This window comes from Notamacropus eugenii, chromosome 2 (genome assembly GCF_028372415.1).
Source record: "Notamacropus eugenii isolate mMacEug1 chromosome 2, mMacEug1.pri_v2, whole genome shotgun sequence".
NCBI classification, from domain to species: domain Eukaryota; kingdom Metazoa; phylum Chordata; class Mammalia; order Diprotodontia; family Macropodidae; genus Notamacropus; species Notamacropus eugenii.
In genome coordinates, this window is record NC_092873.1 from 520368505 (window position 1) to 520395992 (window position 27488).

Consider the following 27488-nt stretch of genomic DNA (forward strand, 5'->3'; position numbering starts at 1 on the left):
TCACAATCATCCAAAAGAGTGTTTTTATTTTCTGATTTGCTGGAGTATTATAATTATATTATCAACTTGGAAATGTACCTTGGGTCAGTATTTCTGAAAAGTACAGGCAATCTTTACAGGAATATGGAACCTTAGCAGATTGACAGTTCTCAAAGTGTGAGCATTCCTAGACCCATGTCGCTATAATTAATAGTGGAGTACTTATGATTTATCTATAACAAGGCTTTTAATAGTAATGAGGAACTCAACTCATCAGCTAAAGGATAACTATTTCATACTGTGAAAGTCCAGGGAAATAATGAACATGAAAGTGACTGATTTAGACATGCAGAAATCAGAAAGTACATATTGTGCTCCTTTTCCATGTCAGGCACTTGGCTGGATGAGCATAATTTGAAATCTTTCCCCATCACCTCTTGGAAGACCACCCTACAGGTCTAACTGGGCCTACATCACTCGAGGAAGGGCACAGATTTGGTAGGGGGCAGGAGAGACCGTCATGCCATATCGGCAGTCAAATCTGAGCTGGGTATTTGGGGGAGTCTGGAATGTGAATTTCTGGAGCAGGCTGGTGAAGAAAAGGAAAAGCTCATCACGAGCCAGATGTTCTCCCAGGCAGACTCTCTTCCCTGAAAGACAAGGAGATGAAAAGCTTTGAATCACTAATATTCAGCAAAGACAGTAGTGGTTACAGGTCGCAAGGGTTTCATTCCTAGTCCTAGCACTGGAATGGACCTGAAGAATATTCACTGATTTCACCATAGCCACAAAGCTAATAACAGTCAGAAATGGAATTTGAACCCAAGTTTTCCTTGCTCCATTCCATGCACCATTCCTACCATGCTATGCTAATCAGAGACTTAGTACAGATGAAATACTGCATCTATAAACAGATGACTTGACTTCAGATCCCACCTTGAATACTTCTAACCCAGGTGTCATTGATATGCCACTTAGCCTGAATGAACCCAAGATTTCTCATCTGTAAAATAATGGAATTAGAAAACATGGCCCCTTCTAACTCTGGATCTAAGATCATGTTTCTGTGTAGAAAAATAGATCCCTTCTCAGAATTTAAGCAGGCAGGTTCAGTGGAAAGAATGTGGGACCTGGAGTGATGAAGCCCTCAGTTAAAGTTCTCCTCTAATACTTAGGAACTGTGGCCCTGAGCAAGACAAGTAACTGCTCTCAACTTCAGTTTACTTGTATATAAAATGGGGATAATAAGAGAACCTACCTCAGAGTGTAAAGATGTAAAAGTATTTGCCAGCCTTAAAGGACTATATAAATGCTAGTTATTATTAGTACTGCTCCTCCTCCTCCTCATAATATTGCTCCTATCTGTCAAATGTAAACAATACTGGTATGTACCTCACTGGGGTGATGTGAAGGCTGAATGGGATAAAACATGTCAGGCCTTTGTTAGCCTTACAGTATCAATGTGCCGTCATCAGCATCATGGAAAAAAATTTGATACTTGATTCAGAAACCCAGCTTGGCTCTTATCTATGAAACTCACTAGCTGTGTTTGAGCAAGTCATGGGGTTCTCAAGGCTCAAAGCCATTCTGCAAGATTTGGGGAAACAGAGAAACTGTCTCTGGCAGTTCCTCCCAAGGAGGAAGATTGTTATGGGAAACAGGTCCATCATCTCAGAAACAACTTGACTTGAAGCTATAGACTCTGTTGAAGGAGAAAGCTTAGGAAGAAGTAGACAGAACTGAACAGACCCCATTATTTGTGTAACTAGCCTTGATTATATTTGGATACTGAGTGAACAACTGGTCACCTTTTCCAAAGACATGAAGGAACTGCCTCACTCCTTTGCCAAGGAATCACTATCAGGAAGCTCACGTTCTTTCTTTCTTTATTTTTTTACACTAAGTGACATTGACCTTTTCAAAATTAGTTTATTAATTTTTAGTTTTCAACATTCATTTTCATAAGGTTTTCAGCTCCAGATTTTATCCCCATCTCTCCCCTACCCCCCACCCTGAAATAGTATGCACTCTGATAATTCCTTCCCAAGTCTACCCTCCCTTATATCACCCTCACATCCCCTTCCTCCCTTACTTTCTTGTAGGGCAAGATATATTTCTATATCCCATGGCCTATATATCTTACCAATTGCAGGTGAAAACAATTTTTAATATTTCTTTTTAAAACTTTGAATTCCAAATTATCTTACTTCTTCCCTCCCCACAAATCCTCATTAAGAAGGCAAAAAATTCAATATAGCTTATACAAGTGTACTTATGCAAAACAATTCTATGATTGTCATGTTGTGAAAGACTAATTATTTCTCCCTTCATCCTATCCCACCTCCCACTTATTCACTTATTCTTTTTACAACTTTGACCTGTCCCTTTTCAAAAGTGTTTGCTTCTGACTGTCCCCTTCCCCAGTCTACCTTCCCTTCTATCATACCCTGCTCCCTCTCCACATCTCATTCCTCCTTATTTTCCTGTAAGGTAAACTACACAATTGAAGGTGTACATTATTCCCTCCTTAAGCCAGATTCAAAAAGAGTAAGGTCCACTCATTCCCTCTCAACTTCCTCCTCTTCCCTTCCATTGTGAAACCTTTTTCTTGCCTCTTTTATATGAAACAATTTACTCCAGTCTATCTTTCTCTTTCCCCTTCTCCCAATATATTCCTCTCTCGTTCCTTAATTTTATTTTTTAGATATTATTCCTTCATATTCAACTCGCCCTGTGCCATCTATCTATCTATCTACCTACCTTTCTTTCTTTCTTTCTTCCTTCTTTCTTTCTTTCTTTCTTTCTTTCTTTCTTTCTTTCTTTCTTTCTTTCTTTCTTTCTTTCTTTCTTTCTTTCTTTCTTTCTTTCTTTCTTCTTTCTTTCTATCATCTATATTTCCTCCAACTATCCTAATGCTAAACAAAGCCTCATGAGTTACAAATATTATTTTTCCACGTAGAAATGTAAACAGTTCAACTCTAGTAAGTCACTTATGATTTCTCTTTTCTGTTTACCTTTTCATGCTTCTCTTGATTCTTGTATCTGAAAGTCAAATTTTCTATTCAATTCTGATCTTTTCAGCAAGAATGTTTGAAAGTACTCTAAATCATTAAAATTCTATTTTTCCCTGAAGTATTATACTCAGTTTTGCTGGGTAGGTGATTTTTGGTTTTAATCTTAACTCCTTTGACTTCTAGAATATCAAGTTCCAAGCACATCAATCCCTTAATGTAGAAGCTGTAGATCTTATGTTATCCTGATTTTATTTTCACAATACTTGAATTGTTTCTTTCTCGCTGCCTGCAATATTTTCTCCTTGACTTGGGAGCTCTTGGTTTTGGCTACAATCATCCTAGAAGTTTTCCTTTTGGGATCTCTTTCAAGAAGTGATCAATGAATTCTTTCAGTTTCTATTTTATCCTCTGTTTCTAGAATATCAGGGCAGTTTTCCTTGATAATCTCCTGAAAGATGATGTCTAGACTCTTCCTTTTTTGACCATGGCTTTCAGGTAAATTCTCTCTGTCTTGATTTTCCAATAAGATATTTCACATTGCCTTCTATTTTTTCATTCTTTTGATTTTATTTTAAAATTTCTTGATTTTTCATGAAGTCCTTAGCTTCTGTTTGCTCCATTCTAATTTTGAAGGAATTATTTTCTTCAGTGAGCTTTTGGACTTCCTTTTTCATTTGGCCAGTCTTGCTGTTTAAGGAATTCTCCTCGTTAGCTTTTTGTATCTCTTTTGCCAGTTGAGTTAGTCTATTTGTTAAAATGTTATTTTCTTCAGCATCTTTTTGGGTGTCCTTTAGGAAGAAGTTAACTGATTTTTTCATGATTTTCTTGCATCACTCTCATTTCTCTTACCATTTGTCCTCTATTTCTCTTACTTGTTTTTCAAAATCCTTTTTGAGCCTGTCCATGGCCTGAAACCAATTCTTATTGTTCTTGGAGGCTTTGCCTGTAGAAACTTTGACTTTGTTTTCTTCTGGTTGTATGTTTTGATCTTCTTTGTCATCAAAGTAAGAATGTATAGTTTGAGGGTTTTTTTACACTGCTTGCCCATGACTACAGTCAGATATTTGACTTTCTAACTCTTTGTTCATGTAGAACTCTGCTTCCAGTCGGGGTAGGTTAGGGGTTAGCCATATTAACCAAAGCTTTAGGGGTTTGTAACAGTTGCTTAATCCAACCTCTGGGTCTAGAGCTCTAGAAACAGTCACCAGTCCTACTGCCCTTGCCTCTCTTGCTGCTGCCAATGACTCCTCCACCCCCTCTGCTACCCTGGGGCAGGGGCCTGACCACTCTACTTATTTTTCTGCTTTTTTTAAAAAAAATATTTTATTTTCTTCCAGTATTACACAATCACTTCCATATATCTTAGATTTTGCCCTCCCTCTCCCCCTTGCTCCCTACCTGTCCACTCTCTCCCTGATATGGCATACAGTTTTTTATAGATTCTACATATACATTCCTATTAAATACATTTTCACCTCAGTCCTGTTGCATAGAAGCATTCAAATGAATGGGAGAAATCATAAAACAAACCAAAACATAATAAAAAAGAAAGATCCGCTTCATTCTGTAATTGAATATCATAGTTCTTTCCCATAATGTGGAAGGCATTTTGCCTTAAGAGACCATTGGGAATTATTTAAGTCTTTGCATTGCAATGAAGTACTAAATCTACCAGAAAAAAATTCTCACACATTGTGCTGACCACCCTACTTTCTCACACAGGTCACACAGGTTTTTTCACTGAATTTCCAATTTGTCCTTGGTTTTTTGAGGACATGAAGTCTGGAAACTGCCACAGGTACCTGAGATTCAGTCCCTCCAAGGCCTGCTCAGGTCCTGTCTGTGCCAACATGACCCATGCTGGACTGTGCTCTGCTCCCAGCATGGCATGATAGACATTTCCCTGCAACCTTACAGGCTGTCGGGCTAGGGATTTTCTTTACTCTGCTGTTCTGTGTGTTCTGTAACTTCAGAATTTGTTTAAGGCCATTTTTTGCAGATATTTTTCTGAGTTTGACGGGAGAGCACTAGCAAGTCCATGCTGTTACTCCACCATCTTGGCTCCCTCTCCCAGGCACAGTTTTAATAAAATTTAAATATTTTTCAATGTTTTCCAACTTTAAATATATCAAATCATACATTTACTTTATAATAATTAAATTTTCCAGTTGCAATTTGTCAATGAATTAAATTTATTATTTTTAAATGTTTTTAATATTTATAATTTTAAAAATAAATTATTATTATATAAGAATGTAAATGGAGGAGATATACAGGATATGATGACTTAGGAGTCATCTAGCACAAAACCTGAAGGGAGGACTCCCACAAACGATGCTTGACAAGTGACCATGTTGTTTCCAACACACATGAATGAGGCTGCCCAATTTGGTAAGACATTGTTGTTCCAGTCTCCGTTCCTTTACACAGGTTGATTCCCTAGACTAGTTGGCCCCTTCTCCTCCCTCCTGCCTATTTGAACCCCCAACTTTCTTCATGTCTCAGCTCAGAGGGTGCCTCCAGTTGTAAGGGGTTTCTCCTTTCTGAAATCTCTTTGTATTTACTTAGGATCAGAAGATCACAGATTTGAGGGTTCCACCTCTTCCAGACCACTTCTCCAAATTGCTCACTTATTAGACATGAAAAGCAGTCCCAGAGAGGACTGACTCACTGCAAGACACACAACTAAGAAGAGGCACAATTTAAACTCACAACTTCTGGCTCTGAATTCCTGAAATTCTTCAGTCATGGCTTCAGAGCCAGAAGGAGCCTTATTGGCATTTTTGTTCAATCCCTTCATATTGTAGATGAGGAATGTGAGATCCAGGGAGTTTAAATAAATTCATCTAAGGTTACCAAGGGGAGCAGTACCAGAGCTTGTGGGTAGTGACTAGGCCTTGAGGGATTCTGGTATCCTTTTAGAAGGGTCTATAAAACCATCAGGCAAAACAAGACTTGAGGATGACTTTTCTCATTTCAACCACATTGCTATCTAAAAGGTCTGCTGTTTTAAGTTTTGTTGTAATGTATTTTCCCAATCAATGAATGTAACTAGTATATACACCATCACATAACTGTGGGTTTCAGGAAGTAGAGTCTGCAAGGCTTCATAATGTTAAAAAGGCTGATGCCTCATGACATGGGTCCCCCTTCTTAATGAGTGAGACTCACCTATTGAGAAAGGTAGAAAGGACTCTCTTTTCTTAAATTGTCCATTCTCCAGAAAATGTTCTGGGTTGAAGGTTTCTGGGGTAGCCCACTCCTTGGGGTCTTTGTGCAAGGCAGTCAAGTTGGTCATTAGCACAGTCCCCTGGAAAAAAGATGAAAAAAAATAAGACCAAAGAACTTTGAGGAGGTAGGGGTTTGGCCCACCCTCTCATTTCACAGAGAAGATAACTGAGGGCTAGAAAGAGCAAAGAAACTCCATGTCGATACAGCTCTTTAGTAGCCTAGCCTGTTGTAGAACTCAAGACTTCTTAGAGCAGGGGTCTCCAATGTGTTTGGGGTCATAGAACTCTTTGGAAGGCTGGCAAAACCTTTGGACCCCTTCTCAGAATCATTTTAAAAAATGAATCAAATAAAACACATAAGATTACAAAGGAAACTGACTATATGGAAATGAGACCATCACAATCTAAATAAAACAAAATTTAAAAAAAAATTGAGGTCATTGACCCCAGGTTATGGGTGCTGGCCTTAGAAAGTTATAAATTTAGGATTGGAAGGGATTGCAGGGGTCATCTTATCCATCTCTCTCATTTTAATATTGAGTACATTAAGACATGGAATGGCAGATTCATTCAAGGTCCCCTAGGTAGTGTCAGAAGCGGCAGATGAACCTAAACGGCATCATTCTAAATTATAATTTTTAGGTAAGGTTAATACCAAGCAGCACTGGGTGATTTTTCTTTCATTTGGCCTCTGCCTCATCTGGAACCATATCCTAACTAATATCTACTTATTAATGAGGTGATAAATGGGTAAGCTTATCAGACAGAAATGTTTGTTAAATTTGTAAATTCCTTTGGGTATCTTCTAAGAAATGATGGTTAGAAATGTCAGATACCATGAAAGGCTGATGGAACTGGAGTTAAGGGAGCCCATTTAAAAATCTTTGTTACAGAATGGTTAAAATATAGGATTATAAATTTAGTACTAGGAGTCTTCTCATTTTTACAGATGAGAAAACTGAGGCTGACAGTTGAAGTGGTTTGTCGAGTTACATAGCAAGTATCTGAGGGTGGATTTGAACTCAAATCTTTCTGACTCCAGTTCCCGGTCAGCATCACCTGGGCCTTGTTGGGTTGGAAACTCCAGCTTCCTTGTGTGTAACTATACAGATGCACCTGGGTATATTTAGACAGCCTGGTTCAGAAGGAGTTGTTCTCACAGGAGGAGCTCAGAGGGTTAGGAAAAATGGGGGCAGAAAAGTGGGCAGTGAAGTAGGTGTGCCCAGGCCTTCTTGAATCCTGTTTGCATGAGTGATCTGGCATGGCCCTGTCTCTGGGCCTGGAGATCCCACAACAAACAGGGCCTTCAAGTGACATCTTGGGAGTAATCTCTGCTTCCTCAAATGGATGAAATCATGATGTTAGACCCCAGAGGGATCTAGAGCCCATCTCCATCATTGTGCACCACAAAGGAGTTAGGTGACTTGCCCAGGGCCACACAGCTTAGCATTTGAACCCTGGTTTTACAGATTCCCAAGTTAAATACCCTTCCCACTATTCAAATTGGTCTCTCTGTTTCTGTATTTAGACTAAGTCTTCCTTAACACTCAAGTCTAACTCATTCCACTTCCCTAAAGTGTTTCTTTTCTTCTTATTTCTCAGGACTCTTTAAATCCTATTCGTTCTTCCTTCAAAGCCTACCTTGCTCACCTCCTCTTCAGTGAAGTGATCATTCATTTCTTCCTCCTGTCATGAGTTCTCCCTCCTCCTGACTCATCCATCACCTATATCTAATACTAATTATCTGTGTGACCCTGGGCAAGTCACTTCCCCTCTGCCTGTCTCAATTTTCTCATCTGAAAAATAGTAGTGATAATAGCACCTCCCCCACACTTTGCTGTAAGAAACAACTGAGATATTTAAAAAGTACTTTGTAAAACTTAATGTACATCATGGCAGGCACCAATGTATAAGTGACAGCTATTGTTCTGTTTGTTATTGTGTTCTGTATTCCTTACAAGGTCTTACATATAATTATCAACTCAGTAGATGAAAATAAATGAAACTTAGGCCAGAAAACCAATGTGTTATAGCTCAGCAGCACTTAGACTGGCACATAGTAGGTCCTTAAGAATTCTTCATTGCATGGAACTGAAAGGTTGTTATGAAGGAAATTCTTTAGAGCTAATGGAGTTCTGTGAAACTGGGAGTTGTTAAATTCATTTGTTAGCAATGATTTCCATTTAGTCTCCAGAGCCTAAAATGACTTCTTTAAAAGTTGCCTCCTGGGGAATAACATTCATACTCCATTGAGTGTCTTACCTTACAGGAAAGTAAGGGGGAAGGGAATAAAGGAGGTAGGATAATACAAGAGAGGGCAGATTATGGAAGAGGGTAGGCAGAAGCAAACACTTTTGAAAAAGGACAAAGTTGAAAATGGAATAAGTGGGGCACTGGATAGGATAGAGGGAAATATAGTTAGTCTTTTACAACAAAGCTATTATGGAAGTGTTTTGCATAAGTATACATGTATAACCTATATTGAATTGATTGCCTTCTCAGTGGAGATGGGTGGGGAGGGAGGAAGGGAGAGTAGTTGGAACTCAAAGTTTTAAAAACAAATCTTAAAAATTGTTTTTACATGCAACTGGGAAATAAGATATACAGACAATGGAGTATAGAAATCTATAATGCCCTACAAGGAACTAAAGGGGGAAGGGATAGGAAGATGGGGTGATGAAAGGGAGGGAAGACTGGGGGAAAGGATAATTAGAATGCATGCCCTATCAGGGTGGGGAGGGAAAGGAGAGATGGGGAGAAAATTTGGAACTCAATATCTTGTGGAAATGAATGTTGAAAATTAAAAACAAATTTATTAATTTAAAAAAACAAATAAAAGTTGCCTCCTATATTAAAGCCTGGCCTCAGGAAAATGTGTTGGTTGACTTGCCCCAGTCAGGTGCCAGCAGAGAAATATAGGATATGGTATGTGTAAATAACTCTATCTGTCTGACTCTATTTATCCAGTATGACTGAGAAAACATTGCTGTCTGAGTAAATATGATTTGTATTATCCAGAAGAAGTGGGGGAAAGTCCATGCTAGACATATTATGTTCATAAGACTATAGAGTCCAGAACAATTGGAAGAATCATCTAGTCAAAACCTCTTTTTTTCAAAGTAATAAACTGAGGCCCAGAGTTGTATCATTTAAAGGGATGTTACACATAGAGAACCTAAGTGGACATAAGTAATTTAAAAACAGGATCAAAACTAGGCTTTAAATCCTATCCCTCTTCCTCCATATCCACTTTTTTTGTCATCAAATTGTGAGAATCAATGATTTTACGATTCTAATCCAATGGTTCTTCGCCTTTTTAACCATGGAGCCTTTTAGAAATAATATAATGAAGCTTATGGTCCCTTTCTTAGAATAACACTATTTAGAGTGTAAAATAACATACATAGGGTTAGCAAAAATTATGTAGAATTATATGGAAATTAATTGTCAAAAAAACCATTTTAAAAGACTATCTTCATGCAGCCTACAGTAAGATCTTTGTTCTACAATTTATGTTTTTTATTTCATTTTCTTCTGTTCCCCTTTCCCCAAGGGTAGATGGAAGCTATGATACTCCTTCAGGTTCAAGGGAGAGAAAGTAATTTACCTTTGGCACGTGGTATCCTGCTACTGTGGTATCAACTATGGACACTCTGGGCACATTGTAAGGGAATATATCACTTATTCGCTGAACTTCATGAATGGTTGCATTAGTGTAGGGTACATTCTCCTTATCAGCCATGGTGGGTTGTCTGGATTGGCCAATCACCTTATCAATCTCAGCTTGTATTTTGCCTGGAAAGAAGGAGAGTTTTGTGAGACCCAGATAAGTCCTTACATTTACACAGTGATTTAAAGATTACCAGACATTTCATAAATATTATTTCATTTGATCATCACAAAAATGTCAGGAGGACAGTGCTATTATCCCCATTTGATAGAGAAAAATGAGACAGAAGTTAAGTGGCTTGCTCAGAGTCATAAATCTATGCAGATTTGAACTTGGCTTTCTTTTCCGTCTCATCAAAATTTCTCAGTTCATATGACAGAAGCACAGTCACATTTGTGGTTGGATGAAAGTTTGGCTAGACACTTCACCAAAGGTGTCAATGCCTATAGTCTGGAAAAGTGGAAGTTGAAGAGAGAAGGGGGAGCTGATAGAAGGGAGGGCAGATCAAGGGAAGTTGTGGTGAAAAGCAAAACATTGGTGAAAATGGACAGGGTAAAAGGAGAGAGACACGTTTAAAATGGAGGGAAATAGGTTGAAGGGAAATACTCAATAGTCATAACTGTGAAAGTGATTGGGATGATCTCTCCTATGAAATGAAAGCACATAGCAGAGTGGATTAAAAACCAGAATCCTACAATATGCTGTTTAAAAGAACAACCAGAGAGATGCACATTTTTTTTCTCTCCTGTTTTTTCCCCTTTTTTTCTAATTTTCTTTCACATCATGACTTATGTGGAAATATCTTTAATGTGATGAGACATATAGACATTGCTTGCTCTCTTGGGGTAGGGGGAGAGAAGAGTGAGAAATTTGGAACTCAGAATCTTACAAAAATGAAAGCTGAAAATTATTTTTACACTTAATTTGAAAAATAATACTATTAAGTGGGAAAAAAGTAAGTGGGCAATCTCCTTTTGATGGACTTCTTGATGAGTTTAGCCACAAAAGGGAGAACCAATAACTGGCAATAGTTAGTGGAGATGGATCAAGTTAGTTTTTATTTTTGAGGACAGTGGTGCATGAGTATGTTTGTAGATAGTAAGGAAGTAGACAGTAAACAAGAGGTGATTGGAAATATAAGACAGAGTGAGAAAGATAAAAATGACAATCTGCTGAAGAAAATGAGATGCAGTGGGATTTTTTAGTATATCTAGAGGAGATGACCTTGGCAAGATGAAATATAACCTCTTCATGTGAGATAAGGGTGAAGGAGACAGTAGTGGGAGAAGGCAGCTGGGTTATGTGAGATGTTATTTGTCCTTCATTCTCAAAGGGGACCATGGCTTCAAGAAGGAGATGCCATGATGTGTAATTGAATTGGATTTAAGTGAGGGAAGTCTGTGCAAAGTCACCAGCCTCACTCTTTCCTCTGGAGCTATCTGGGTATAATGAGAGAACTTTTCCTTTTTTTTAATGTGAGATGAGGAAAGGAACAGAGGGAGTTCATGGTGAAAGACCACAAGATTTACAATAAAATGAAATGGTATGAAGTGAAGTAAGCAGAACCAGAATGTTGTATACAGTTACAGCAATATTATGCTATGAAGAACTATGAATGACTTAACTATTCTCAGCAATACAAAGATCTAGTACAATCGCACAAGATTAATAATGAGGCATATTCTCTGCCTCCAGAGAAAGAACTGATATTGTCTGAAGACAGACTGAAGCATCCTATTTTTCACTTTATTTCTTTCATTTTTTAATTAATTTTCATATATATATATACATACATACATATATACATACATACATACATACACATATATATATATATATATATACATATATAAAAAATGATTTGCAGTAAAATACGGGGCAAGTTTCTGAATTGAAATTGTTGAAGGAGAGTGAGCCAGGCTCCTGTGAGAAGAGATGAGAAGATTTGGAAAAGCTGCTGCAGTGAATAGGAAATTAATTAATTAGGGAAATGTAAAATGATTGCTTTGAAGCAAAAGTTCTGAGATTATGCTAATATGGTTTTGTGATTTTTTTTCACCTTCATTTAACAGCACACAAGTGAGAGTGAAGGCCAGTAATAATGGAAGTGAACCAAGCCTGACAGATGATACCATAGATGGGCAAGTATTGATTAAACTGCCTTACCAAGGGGTCAAAATGGAAAAAAGAAGCAAGTGTGGCTAGTGCAAGGGTCCTGGCCTGGGAGGGAACTGAGGAATCAAGTGACTGGCAGTCAAGAAAGGCAAAGAGAGAGGTGGAATATCAGTAGATTTAGGTCACATAAAGATATTTACAAATTCTTGAATTCATAAAGTGGTATATTTGTATTTAGAGTAGCTTTTAACTAGATGCTAATAAAAATAATATATAAATAACACGATATATATGACATGATATATAGTAATTATATGTGATATAAATATATATATACATTAGAGTAACTAAAACTAAGTTATAAGTTTACAATGAAGAAACATGAACTATTTGTGCCTGACTTGTGATAGAGCATTCCTGCCTCATATAGGTCTAATCAGCCATACTCAAAGTCATTGTAATTTTCTTTAATATAGTTTTTCATTTTTGTCCTCTTAGAGAACGAAGGTCAACAACCATTTTAACTAAGTTAATGCTTGTTGACAATGTGATTCTTAGCACCAATGTGGTTTTTATCCTATTTCTCATCATTCAGCCATGGTCTTTGTACAAGTAGGAGCTGACTGTGGAGGACTGAGGGTCATTTTGTATCATTCTCTGTGTCAAGACGTGCTATGGCCTTGGAGTTCGTTTCTCAGTGTTCAGTGTCCTGGGATGAGCTACTTGGTACTTACCTAAGTTGGCCTTCAACATGTGGCCCAACTGTGGGAACTGTGCCCTATTCCTTTCAATTCAATTCAATAAACATTTATTAAGAGCCTACTGTATCACAGGAACTATGCTAAGCTCTGAGGATACAAAAAAAGAGGCAAAAGAGGATTCCCTCAAGGAACTTACCTTTCCAATATAGTAGAACTTGCTAGATCCAAACACTATACTGACATAGACTTAGAGATCACAGGGTAACTTCTACACCACAGTGAGGGATTAGTGGAAGACTTTGTAGAAGCCATCCCTTCCTCAAGCTCAAATCAGGTTTTCTGTAACTTCCACTCACTGAAATCACTTTTACCCACAAGGGCTAAATGAAATAAATTTCATCCTTCCTTTACAAAACAGCCCTTCAAATACTTGAAGATTTCCATTATGTCTTTCTTAAGGCTAGGATTTGTTTTGCCCCTCAATTTTAAACATGGGAAAACTGATGCCCAATGAAGTATTTTACTTCTGTTGATTTTCTTCTATTTTCTCTGTCCATATCTTGTTTAACCATAACTGTCTGCATGTTGTCTATCCCATTACACGTTGAAATTCTTGAGACCAAGGCCTGGTTTGGTTTTGTTCTTGCTTATTTATTTACATTTCTTTACTTTCATATTACTAAGCACTGTGTGTGGCACATAGTAGGTACTTAATAAATATTCATTAAGTCACTAAAATGCCTTGCCCATAGGGTCATGACTATTTAGATGGGAAGCATGAACTAGGAAATTAAATTCTGACTCAGTTCAGCTCTCTGTCACACCCAGACCCTTTCAAGAAGGGATTACTTCATTCTATGTACTTATGCTCCAAGTGCTTGGCACATAATAGGTACAAAATAAGTTCTTCATTTGATTTCCATGATGCAAAATGACTGTTTCAAATGCTACTTTTCTTTTTGCCTCAGTAAGGTAAAAAGGAAGTTACATGCTGGGTTTTATATTAAAGAGAACAAAAATGTGTCTAGTCTAAGGGTTTCCAGACTGAAAGCTATGGATTTCATTGCTAGGGATCTACAAATCCAGATTTGGTCCATAGATCCTTATTCTGATCTTTGGCTTGAGAAGGATATGAGATATGTCACAGTATCCTACATGAGAAAATGGAACGTTTGATCATGGGGCTTTGAGAATATTGTGCTCTTGAGGGAGAGGCATCCCTGGTGATGGAACCTTGGCTTGGGAGTCAGGATGACTCGCATTTAAATCCCACCTCAGAAACTCCTTACCTCTGTGACCCTGAGGAAGTCCTTAATTTTTCTCAGCCTTGGTTTCCACTTCTATAAAATGAGGAAATTGGATCTTATGGCTTCTAAGATACCTTCAACTCTAAATCTAAAGACCTTAGGACCTTCTGTAGAATGAATTAACAACATATCCTTCACTTATTTTGAAATCTATGGAGATTTATCATATTTAATAGATACAAATACATGTTAAAATATTTCTTTTTGTTATCACATACATTTTCAATGAAATAGCCATAGTGCACTAAAAGAATAATTAATAATATTAAAATAATATCTGGTATTTTAATAAAACTTTAAGGTTTATAAATCACTTTATGCTTGTCAACTTATTTGATTCTCAGAACAGTGCTGTGAGGTAAGGGTTATTATTACCCCCTTTTTACAGAGGAGGACACAGAAGCTGAGAGAAGTTATGTGATTTGCTTGGGGTCACATGGTTAGTAAGTGCCTGGGGCAGGATTTAAACTCACTTCTTCCTGATTCCAAATTCTACACTCCTTCTAGGACTCTAGTCAGGAACTACTATTTTATGAGGAGCTGAAAGAACGTTGGTAATTAAAAGGGGGTACACATCACTGTGAATAATGATAATAATTGCTCGATTAAAGTGATAGACATACCTTCAAACTATAAATGGCAACACTTCTGGACAGAAATGAACAGGGGTGCATAGTTTTGCACCATCACTGTACCTTGGATCTCTGGATAAAGGGCCATATACAGCAGTGCCCACCTCAGAGTGGTTGATGTCGTCTCTGTTCCAGCCAAAAAGATGTCCAGGGTGCAGAATACTAAATTGTTTTCATTAAAACTACTATGGCTGTTATCCTTAAATTAAAAAAAAAAGAACAAGAATCAATTGGTTAATGCAAAAAATAACTATGGCACTCTCTAGGCATGAGAAGCTTCACCTTCAATGGAGCCTTGGAAAAATCAAAGTGGCAGATGGTAGGCTTCCCTTTAACCCTCAACAATAGCTACTGTTCCTAAGAATGAGAGCTCCTATTTATTTTTTATCTTTGAAATATTATTTTTTCCCATTATATGTAAACAATTTAACATTTGTTTTATGTAAAATTTTGAGTTCCAAGTTTTCTCCCTTTCTCTCACACCTCCCCCTCTCACTAAGATGTTAAGCAATTTGATATGGGCTCTATATGTATATTTATGTAAAACATACTTATATAGCAGTCATACTGCAAAAAAAATAACAGAAAAAAAGGAAGAAAATCACAAAATGAAAAAGTATTCTTTGATCTACATTATGATTTCATCAGTTCTTTCTCTGGTTGTGAATAGTATTTTCCATTATGACTCTTAGAAACTTGTCTTAGATCACTGTCTTCATGAGAAGAATGAAGTCAATCAGTTGGACATAGCACAGTATTGCTGATATTTTGTACAACGTTGTCATGGTTCTGTTTACTTCACTTTCCATCAATGTATATAAATCTTTCCAAGATTCTCTGAAATCCCCCTGCTCATCATTTCTTATAGCACAATATTATCCTATTACCTTCTTATACCAAAATGTTTTAGCCATTTTCTGACTGGGGCATCCCCTCAGTTTCCATTTCTTTGCCACCACAAAAAGAGCTACTATAAATATTTTTGTACATGTCCATCTTTTTCACTTTTTTAAAGTTCTCCTTTGAGTATAGACCTTCTAGTGTTATTGCTGGATCAGAGTATATCAAGATTCTTGTCTTTGGGCATAGTTCCAAATTGTTCTCCATAATGGATAAATGAGTTCACAACTCCACCAACAGTACATTGGTATCTCAGTTTTCCCCCATCCTTTATAGCATTCATCATTTGCTTTTTCTTTCATATTAGCTATTCTGATAGGTTCAGTGTGGGATATTTGTTATTTTATTTGTGATTCTCTAAGCAGTAGTGATTTGAAGCAGTTTTTTAGGTGACGATCCCATTATAGGTAATTCATATTTATAGTTTGAGATAGACACAACTAATCATTTGAAAGAAAACTCCATTTATTCCTTTGCTTTATAACTTTTTTTGACCATAATGGGTATTGGATTGTTTTAAAATATTTTTCAGTACCTATTGAGACAAGTATAAGCCTTCTTTTCATTTTGTTAGTGACATGGTCAATTATGTTGTTGGTTTCCTAATATTGAACCAGCACTATATTCCTGGTATAAACCCCACTTGGCCCTATTGTATTGTCATCATGATAAGCTGCTGGAGCCTCTTTGCTAATATTTTCTTAAAAATTGCATCAATATTCGTTACTGAAATTGGTCTATAATTTTTCCCCTCTGTTTTTGTTCTTCCTGGTTTAGTTATGAGCAACATATTTGTATCAAAAAAAGAATTTGGTAGGATCTTTCATGTATTTTCCCAAAGAGTTTATATGGTATTGGAATTAAATGCTCTTCAGTTCTTTCATAAATTCATCTGGTCTGGGGAAGTTTTGTTTTTCTTAGGGAGTTCATTGATTGTTCAATTGCATTTTTCTAAAATATGGTTATTTAAGAATTTTGTTTTATCTTTGTATTAATTAATTAATTTTTAGTTTTCAATATTAATTTACACAAGATTTTGACTTTTAGATTTTCTCCCCATTCCTCCCCATCCCTCATCCCATATGGCATTCATTTTGTTTATATAGATTTCTATATCCCATTTCCAATACATCTTATTTCCCAGTTGGATAAAAAAATTTTTTTTAACATTTGGTTTTTAAAACTTTGAGTTACAGATTCTATTCCTTCTTCTGTACACATTCACCATCATTGAGAAGGGAAGCAATTTGATATAGGTTATGCATGTGTGTAATAATAAACTCCCCAACATACATGGGGGGGGGTCTGGCTATCACTGGTTCTTTGATTTGGTTTTCCAAAAGGAAAGGCAGCATTTGAGGGGTTAACAATCACTTTAATCAAACACATGTATCATGCACTTAGCTCAGGGGAAAAAGTCTGCACCCTGAATTTCAGAGAAAATACAGAGAAATCTAAATCAGCAAACAATGCTTACAAACTGTCTAACAGTAAGTAATATATACATCACAATTCAACAGACACATGCAACTGCTTGAACATATGTACAGAGTTATTAGGCAGGGAAGCACCAATATCTGGGTTTTCAAAGCCAGGGAGCTGCTTAATGGCTTCCTAGAGTCTCATCTGGTACACTAATGTTCCTCCAAATACTGAGCCCCAAGTACAATCTCAATTCAAAGTCTTTTTACACTTTTTCAGAGCCAGAGGGCATCACAACCCTTGAGAACCAGTGCTTCATTAACAAAAGTTATGAGTTTTCCTACAGATCTTACCAGGTCCATTAATTGATGGGGATGATCTTTAATCATATTAAAATAATTTGTTGGGATTGGAAGCTCAATTCCGTGTGGACAGTCTCGGGCGGGTAAAGGTGAGAGCTTCTAAATCTTAGAGCTCTCACGAGACCCCCCCAGGAAACGGCAGGGAATCGAGGTGAACCGAGCTATCTCGAGTAATTCCGCCTCTTCCCGTGAGAAACGTGACGGGAGAGAGATCTCCCCGCCCTCGAGATTGTCCCGGATCTGGGCACACCTAGTTACCTAACAGCATGGTATTCAGATGCAAACTATGCGGCTGAAGGTTAAGTAGGATTGAGGAAGCCTGAAAGCTCTCTTAGCACGTGAGGAGCCAAGAGGACAGTAGGCTCTGCTTTTCTTCTTTCCTCTCTCTCCTCCCCCTCTCTCCCCGCTTGTACTTCTACTTCCAATCCCTTAAGATCCTAGCCTCCTTAGGAAATCTCCCCCTCTTCCTCCTAAGGAAGAGCCCCCTGCACTTGTAACCGAGACCCTGAAATAAAGCTCAACCCTTGTTTGACTCTGGAACGTCCTTTCTCTCATATGCATACCCGGCGTGGCCAGCCGAAGACCTCGGGAGCTGAGGTAAGAAGACTCGGGTAGCCCACACAGGCCTCTAGGTCTGGCAATAATTAATGCAAATAAATATACCGCTTCTAGTCATCAGAAGAATTGGATCATACTAAAACACAAACAGTAAAAGATCATATTTTGCTTGCCATTACAATGAGTAGTTATGGAAAACACTTTCATAGCAGTCAGGTTATGAAAGACAAACTATATTATTTCCTTCCATCCTATCCTGTCCCCCCTACTTATTCTATTTTCTGCTTTGACCCTGTCCCTTTTCACCAATGTTTGCATCTGACTACCCCCTCCTACAATCTCCCCTCCCTTCTATCATTTCTCCCCTTGTGCCCTTCCCCATTTACTTTCTTGTAGGAACCCAGTTCAGTGTGAATGTTATTCCCTCCTTAAGCCAAATCCAATGAGAGTGAGTTTCTCTCATTACCTTTCAATTTCTCTCTCATTTTCTCCATTATGAAAACTTTTTCTTGCCTCTTTTATGTCAGGTAATGTAACCCATTCTATCTCTCCCTTTCTCCTACTTCCAATATATTCCTTTCTCATTCCTTAATTTTATTTCCAGATATCTTCTTTTCATATTCAACTTTCCCTGTCCCATCTGTCTTTCTGTCTGTCTGTCTGTCTGTCTATCTATCTATCTATCAATCTATCTATCAATCTATCCTCCAATCTACTTATCTATATTTCCCCCAACTATTCTAATACTAAGCAAGGTCTCATGAGTTATAAATATCATCTATCCATGTAGGAATGTAAACAGTTCAACTTTATTGAGTCCTTTATGGTTTTTCTTTCCTGTTTACCTTTTCATGCTTTTTCTTGATTCTTCTATTTGAAAGCCAAATTTTCTATTCAGCTCTGGTCTTTCCAGCAAGAATGCTTGAAAGCCCTCTATTTCATTGAAATTCCATTACCTCCAGAAGTACTATACTCAATTTTTCAGGGTAGGTGATTCTTGGTTTTAATCCTACCTACTCTGACCTCCGGAATATCATATTCCAAGTCCTCAGTCCCTTAATGTAGAAGTTGCAAGCTCTTGTGTTATCCTGATTGTACTTCCACAATACTCAAATTGTTTCTTTCTGACTGGTTGAAATATTTTCTCATTGACGTGGAAACTCTAGAATATAGCTAAAATACTCCCAGGAGTTTCCCTTTTAGCTATGCTTGTGAGAGGTGATCAGTGAATTCTTTCAATTTCTGTTATACCCTCTGCTTTTAGAATATCAGAGCAGTTTTCCTTGAAAATTTTTAAAAACGTAATGTTTAGTCTCTTTTTTTGATCATGGCTTTCAGGTAGTCCAATAATTTTTAAATTCTTTGTCCTGGATCCATTTTGTAGGTCACTGCTTTTTCCAAAGAGATATTTCATACTACCTTGTATTTTTTTCATTCTTTTGGTTCTGCTTTGTAATTTCTTGATTTCTCATAAAGTCCTTAGCTTCCATTTGCTCTATTCTACTTTTGAAGGAATTATTTTCTTCAGTGAGCTTTTGAAATTCCTTTTTCATTTGACCAATCCTGCTTTTTAAGGTACTCTCACCTCCTTAGCTTTTTAGACCTCTTCTGTCAGTTAGATTAGTCTATTTTTCAAGGTGTTATTTTCTTCAGTGTTTTGAGCTCTTCTGTGGCACGTGATCAATTCATGCTTTTCTTGAAGCCTTTGGATGTAGGACCTTTCACTTTCTTGTCTTCTGGTATGTTTTGATTCTCTTTTGTCTCCAAAATAAGATTCTATTATCTGGGTTTATTTTTATGCTGTTTGTTGATGTTCACAGACAAATATTAGACTTTCTAACTTTTTGCCAAGGTGTGATTCTGCTTCCAGTGGGGATGTGGGTATACACTGTGGCAGGCTTCAGGGATTTTATATCTTCCACTCCATCTCACATTGTCTGTGGGTTAGAAGTTCCCGAAGCAGCTGCTGCTATTTCTGCCACCACCACCCCTACTGCTAATGCTGTCTCCTTCTCCTCTACCCCAGGGCAGGGGCTGAATCCCAGCCAGAGTATATTCCACAGAGATTTTCCCACTGACCTTCTGTGCTGTCTTTGGCATTTGTGGGTTCAGAAGTCTGGAAGCTGCCAGAACTTTCAATGATTCAGTCCTCTGAGGTTTGCTCCAGCATTTTCTGTGCTGGCATTGCCCTTGTCTCATTGTGCTCTGCCCCACTCTCAGCCTGGTGTTTCCTCTTCACCTGACAGGTTCTCCTTGGCTGGAAATATTTTTCATTCCATCAGTTTGTGTGTTCTGCAGCTCTAGAATTTGTTTAGAGTCATTTTTTTCAGATATTTCATGGGCTTTGAAGGGAGAGCCCTAGCAAGTCTCTACTTTCACTCCATCTTCTTTTAATCTAGGCAATTTGTATTTTTCTAAATATTTATTCATTTCACTTAGATGGTCAGATTTATCAGCATAAAATTGACAAAATAACTCATAATTATTTCTTTTATTTTGTTATCATTGGTGATGAATGAACCCTTTTCATTTATGATAGTTTGCTTTTCTTTCTTTTAAAAATCAAATGAACTAGTGTTTTTATCTATTTTATTTCTTTTTTATAAAGCAGTCTCTTAGTTTTATTTATTAGTCTCTTTCAATTTTTTAAATCTCTTTGATTTTCAGGATTTCCAGTTTGGTGTTATTTAGGGATTTTTATTCATTCTTTCTCTAGATGATTTAGTTGCATGCTCAGTTCACTGATCTTGTCTTCCTCTCTTTTACTGATGTACAGCTTGCACAATTTTAACACACTTTTCCCCCCACTTCTGCACTTTAATTGTGGTTTTAAACACACACAATACCCACTGTTGTTACCTTGGACAGCTCCTTCAGGTAAGCATCAATGAAGTCCTGGGTCTCCTCTTGGTTCAGGTCTTCCTTATGTTGTTTGATCACATGTTCTACAAAAGTATCTAGCTTTTTCCATTGTCTTAAGAGTTTTTGGTGAGATCCTGGCAGGAATTTCATTATCCGAGGAAACATACTGAAGAGCTAAATAATATAAAAGGGGGCAGAGGGAGGAAGAATATGTGTCAGTTTCTGTTGGGCTGCCCTATCTCTTCATCTTTTTTACCCTAGTTAAGGCCAGGGTTCTTGACCTTCTTTTGTGTCATGGAATTTATCTTAATTCCACTTCTAACTACTCCTGAAATTTACCCTCCCTGTAGTCACTGTCTATCCTCCCACACTATTGCTCTCCTAACACCCAAGCTAACCATCCAGTCATCTCTTGTCTCTATACGGTAGTCCCTTGACCATACCTGATGAACCCAAATAAATTTTTCAAGATGTCACCTACCTAAGTGGCCCATGACCTTCAAAAATGAGGGGAGAGATTCTAAGGAAATTGATAGCATTTGGGGTCTTTACTTTTTTGTTAGTCCCACAGATATCCTTTGTCTTGAATTTCTATTTTCTCCTCTTACTAAAATGACATCTAATGTTATTTATCCATTCCACTCATTTCCTTCTATAATCAGATCCCTGAAGAGTTAAGTGAAAATGCGAGCCAGTGACTCTTTTGCTGAAGTTCACTTACTGACCAACTAGGACGGACAGTAGATGGAATGCTGGAATAAGAATCATGAAGACTTGAATTAGAATTTTCCCTCAGATACATATTAGCTGTTAGGCAAGTTATTAACCTCTTTCAGGGTCAGTTTCCTAATTCAGAAATTGGGGAGTGTAAAGACTCAAAGGTCATTGTGAGGGATCTAAAGATATCCATCAATCAAGAAGCATATATTAAACATGAACTATGTGCTAGGCACTGTGCTGAGTGATGATATTACAAAAAAAGTACTTATAAGGCATACATAAGATATCTACTGAATGACTGAGAGATAATCTCAGATTAGAAGTCACTGGCAGCAGAAGGGACTATGAAAAACCTCTTTCAGGAGAAGGTGAAATTTGAGCTGATTCTTTAAGGAAGGAGGGGAACAAGAGGATGGAGAACTTTTTAGATGTGAGAGAATGCTAATGCAAAGACACTAAGGTGGGGCTAATGTATATAAAAGCTGTTTACAAAACATAAAGGTAAACACTTAAATTATCTGTGTGTATCTGATTGTGTCTCTCCTCTATATCTGTCTCCTTCATTCTGTTTCTCTAGCTGTCCATCTATGCCTCTTAGCTCTTTCTTTCTCTGAACCTTCCTTCCTTCCTTCCTCTCTCCCTTCTCTCTTCACTCTCTCTTCCTCCAACTCTCCACCCTCTCCCTCTCCCTGTCACTATGCCTTTCTGTCTCCCTCCCCTCTCCTCTCCCCTCCCCTTCCCCTTCCCTCCTCTCCTTTCCTCTCCTCTCCTCTCTTCTCCTCTCCTCTTCTCTCCTATTCTCATCCCCTCTGTTCTCCTCTCCTCTCATCCTCTCCTCTCTTCTCCTTTTCTCCTCCCCTCCTCTTCCCTGCCATGCCCTCCCCTTTCCTCTCCTATTCTTTTCCCCTCTGCTCTTTCCTCCTCCCTTCCCCTCCTCTCCTCTGCCCTCCCCTCACCTTCTCTCTCCTCTCCCTTCTCCTCTCCCCTCTCCTACATAGAGGAGGATAAAATTCTGAATTTCCCTCAAATTCTGCATCACATACAGCTTCTCCATGAAGGCTTTCCTGGTTTTCCTGTCTTCTAATGCTATGCCTACACAATTTTCCCCATTAGATTCATTTATTTGCTTATGCACTCATTTGAGGGCATGTTGTCCCTCTCCCGGAATATAACCACCCAAGATCAGGGGGGCTTTCATTTCTAACATTATGTCTACATCTCCTAGAAGAGTACTTGGAACAGGGTAGGTGCTTGATAAATGTTTATAAATTCATGATCTGGGTGGTAATGATCTTAAAAAAAATTTAAAACTATAGAAAAATTTTCCCATTATTTGGAAATCACAGTGTTGGAAAACAGCACTGGATTCCCCTAGGCATGTTCTTTCATGTCATTTTCTATAAAAATCTTATTTCTCTTCTCTTTTTTCACAAGCTGACTCAGCTCCTACCAAACTCTCACAGTCATGCTTATTTCTTTTCCCATGGAGGAAGGATGTAGCTGATTTGAGGCTGAATCAGTTATGACCAGGAGGGGATGGTCTATTACCTGACACTCCCACGTGCCTAAGAGGACCGTGACATCATCCAAAGTCTTCAGCAGATCCTGGAACTGAGAATCATGGTACTCAAAGCGATGTCCAAAAGTTATGGAGCAGATGATATTGGAAACAGCATTGTTGATCTGAAAATGGGGGTCAAAAGGCTGTCCTGTTGGCAAAAGATTAAGGGAATAGGCTACTCTTCATTTCACCCATGTTCTTTAAAGGGACCCACAGAGCTTTGTACCTTTTTTCTCTTAAACTTTTATGACTTGCCTTCCCTTCACACCACCCACCAGCACACATCTGTTTTATTATTGACCATAATCAGCTATTTCTTAAGTAGATGTGAGAAAAATAAAATAATACAGTCCACTTTTCAGTGTTCAAGTCAAAACTTACCATTTATTTGGCAAATTTTGTTTCAGCATAGCATACCTGCATGGCTTCAGGTAACTTACTTTATCTGTATTTGCCTTCATTTATTCATCAGCAAAATCAGAGAGTTGGACAAGATGACTGCTAGTCTCTCTCTATGATTTTATATCTGACCTATCACATGCAAAGTTGTTCACATCTGTGCAATGAGTGTTTGCACACATGGGCATGTATTCATATACCAATACCCAAAATATATACACCTTTGGGTTACTTGCATATAAGTGAGTGGTAGAGATGAAATTACAACTGGAGATACTGGGATAAAAAAAAAGATATGTGAAGGTGAATAAGGAAGGAAGGCAGTAGAAGGTGGTGTTTAAGGTACTGGATCTGCAACCATGAAGATCCAGACCAACTCCCTCAGACCTTTCCTAGCTAGATGAACTTAGTTCTAGTCCCCTCCAACTGTTTATCTTTTCTATCATTTCACATTTACATCACATTTGTATACAGATGTTTGCATGTTGTCTCTTCTGTTCCCCTTTAGACTAGGAGCTCCTTGAGGGTGGGGGCACTCCTTTGTTTGTATTCTCAATGTTAGCACAGCATTTGGAATTTACTAGGCACTTGATATATATTTATTGGCTGACTGAGTGACTTGAAAAGTTATGGAACCGTTCCATTCCTCAGTTTTCTCATCTGAAGAACAAGAGGGAGGATTGTACTCATGTGCTCCGAGGTTCATTCTTACTCCAAATCTAGGGTAATAAGGGGAAGCAGAAGAAGAGGTGGAGAAAGGGAAAGGGAAGGAGGATGGGAGGAGAAAGAGAAGGAAAAAAGAAACAGAATAAAAATAAAGCATGGGTAGAGGAGGAAGTGTAGAGGAATGAAGGTCTACAATAACAAAATTGTGAAAAGATAGAAAATTTGGATAGACTTAAGAACTTGAATTCATCCAATACCAGCCACAATACCAGAGAACCAATTATGAGACCTACTACCCAGATCTTGGCAGTGCTGGCCCTAGATTACACAATGAGATATGTGTTTGTGTATATGTGTGTAGGTATATATGTATGTATACACATATAAACACACATATATTTATAGATACACACATATACACACACATATATATGTTCTACACACAAGCTTTTTTAAAAAATGAAGACAGTGATATGTTTGCATATGTGTGTGTGTGTGTGTGTGTGTGTGTGTGTGTGTATGCCCCAAGGAGTATATAAAGGAGACCAAGGCAGAAAAGAAAAGAAGAAAGGGAGGAATGAGAATAATGATAGTGAGAAAAGGAAATAGATGGTTTAGTAATTAGAAAAGGAAAAGGATGACTAGGAGAAAAAAGAGTTAGAAAAGGGCAGCAGGAGAAAAGAGAGGCAGGGATGTGTGTACATGTACTGGAGTGGCCAGCCAGGGCAGGACTCTATGTGTGACATTAGAATAATTGAGGCATTTAAGGTATATGAGTTAATGGCAGAGAATTACTATCATGGCATTCAAGAGACTGAACCATCAAGGGTTCCTTTCTCTGCTTATGGCCTCATTTCTTCCAGAAGAACAATGTTGGGTCTTTGAAAACTTTCACTGGAGGGGATTCCTAGAAGATGGCAGAGTAGGTCAGAACTTTTAACTCTCCAAATTTCCTTCACAAAAAAAGACAGAACATTGCTTCAGAGCAGGAGAAATAAACAGAGAGTAAAGCAATTGGCCTCCCAGAAAAATGTGAAAAGACACAACCTCCAGGGGCAGAGGTTGGGCCTGAGTGAAGTGCAAACACCTCTAGGATGATTCTGCAGAATCAACAAATAATGACCTCTGGGGGCAGCTGGGTTGAGGGGTGGCCTTAGATTTAGAAATTTTCATTTTGCAGACAATTGTGTTTGTTTGTGGGTTGGTGTGGTATGATTGCTGGAGTGAAAGAATGAAGGACCATCCACTATTGAAAGATACCTGGCATAATTGTGTTGACCAGAAGCATCCAGGGCTGTTGCTGAGGGGAGAAGAAGCCAGTGTACACCTGGTGATAGCAGTAGCAAAAGGCAGAGACACTGTTGGCTGTGGGCATTTACAAGAAAGCAGAGTCCATGGTTTCAGTTCTGGGTCAGAGAGAATAGCTATAGATTGCAACCACTGGGGAAATGCAGGGAACAAGATCATTTCCAGGACAGTGTGGCTATCGGCTCTAGTCCTAGCTTAGGAAGAGAGAGAGGAAAGGCCAAGGTAAATTCCTCAGAAAATAACAGTAAGAAAGACCAGAGACTTGGGGTATCATTGTCCATACCTTGGGGCTGCAACTTGGTTACTCTAAAAACTCTTAAAAACAAAATAAAACAAACAAAAAAAATCCCCAAGTAACTAAAATGTATAACCAAAGGACAAAGAACCCAACCAAAGATAGTAAATGTGGGGCTAGAGAAGATATGGGTTTATATACAAAGAAAGATAATGGAACTAAAATAAGCCAATTCCTTTTCCATGAGAAATGTCAAATGGTCCCCAGCACACAAAGAGTTCTTAGAAGAACTCAAAAAGAACTTAAGCATCAAATAAGAGAGTTTGAGAAAAATTTATTAAAAAAGTAAGAGCAATCCAAGAAAATAAAGAAAATTCTGAAAAGTCAACCAACTTTTAAAACAGACAATCAAAAAATTAAGGAAGAAAATAATTTATTGAAAACTAGAATTGGGCAAGGGTAAGGTAATGACATGAGACAATAAGAAATTATAAAACAAAATCTAAAGAATGAAAAAAGTAGAAAAAATCTCATTAGAAAAACAACTGATCTAGGGAACATATCAAGGAGAAATAATATAAAAATAGTTGGACTAGTTGAATAATACAGTTAAAAAAAGAATCTTGATACAATATCATGAAAAATTACCAAGGAGAATTGACTTGAATTTCTAGAACAAGAAGGCAAAGCAGAAATGGAAAACAACCAGGAATCGCCACCTGAAAGAGATCCAATAAGAAAACTTAACAAGAATATCCTAGCCAAATTTGAAAGCTCCCAGGTTAAGGAGAAAATGTTAGAAGCAACAATATGAATGTATATATGTGAATATATGCATATTATATATGAAAAATATGATGAATGTACATATATGAATGTATACACACACACACACATACAATGCTCCCACCATAGTGATTATACAAGACCCAAGCAGTTACTACATTGAAAGAACATGGGACTTGTAATAGTATACTTCATAGAGCAAAAGGCCTGGGCTTCTAATGAAGGGCAACTTACCCAGCAAAATGAAGTATAATTCTGGATGAAGAAAAATGGAGATTTAATAATTAAAAGATTTTTAGGTTTTTGTGGCAAAGAATCCAGAACTTAAGGGTAAATTTGACATATCACATCCGGGATAAAGATAAACATTAAAGACCAAATAAAAGGAATTTGGTAAGGTCACATTGTTTACTTTCTACACTTGAAAATATTATCAGTTATGTTATCAATTTGTCATTTTTATTTACATAGTTTGAAAGAAAGGTCTGGGCTGAGCTGATCATGATGGGGTAATAAAGAACAAAAGTGTGAAGACGGGGGGATAAAAGGGGTAATTTAGGCATAAAAAAGAGGCATAAATGGAAAAAAAAACTAATAAAGAAGAAGCTAGTGGGAAGAGGGTGGATAGTGCTGGAACCTTATTCACTTCAGGAATAAATTAAAGAGAGAAATTCTATTCATCGGATCTATCTATCTGTCTTATCTGTCTATCTATATCTATATGTATATCTATATTTATATGTACATATATGTGTGTATATGTGTATTTTGTATGTGTATATGTGTGTATGCATATATGTACATATAAGGGTATAAAAATCTTCTAAATTAAAAAATAAATAAGTGGGCAAGGGGATAGAATGGAAGGAGAGGATAAGGGAGAGACTTTTAGTGTGGTGGGTAGATTAAGGAATAGGAGGACAAGGTAGTGGGTAGAAGTAAAGCAGAGGAGAGAGGAGAGATAAGGTAAAGAGAGTGAAAAGGATAGGGAGGGGAAAATAGGAAGGAAGAAAATGAACAAGAAACTATACTTTAGAATGGTAATAGGTTGAATTTACTGA

The 27488-nt window shown here is 37.6% G+C and overlaps 1 protein-coding gene across 3 annotated transcripts in view; it reads right to left on the bottom strand.

Annotated features, from left to right (window-relative positions):
- Positions 1 to 27488, bottom strand: part of LOC140530239 (cytochrome P450 2J2-like) — a 47149-nt gene continuing 19661 nt past the window's right edge. For all 3 annotated transcript variants that reach the window (XM_072649668.1, XM_072649669.1, XM_072649671.1), the window contains 6 exons: positions 23021 to 23181; positions 20750 to 20926; positions 14712 to 14847; positions 9831 to 10018; positions 6165 to 6303; positions 1 to 629 (listed from right to left, as the gene is read on the bottom strand). In XM_072649668.1, the coding sequence (XP_072505769.1) occupies positions 448 to 629; positions 6165 to 6303; positions 9831 to 10018; positions 14712 to 14847; positions 20750 to 20926; positions 23021 to 23181 (983 nt within the window). In that variant the 3' untranslated portion in view covers positions 1 to 447. The remainder of the gene's footprint in view (positions 630 to 6164; positions 6304 to 9830; positions 10019 to 14711; positions 14848 to 20749; positions 20927 to 23020; positions 23182 to 27488) is intronic.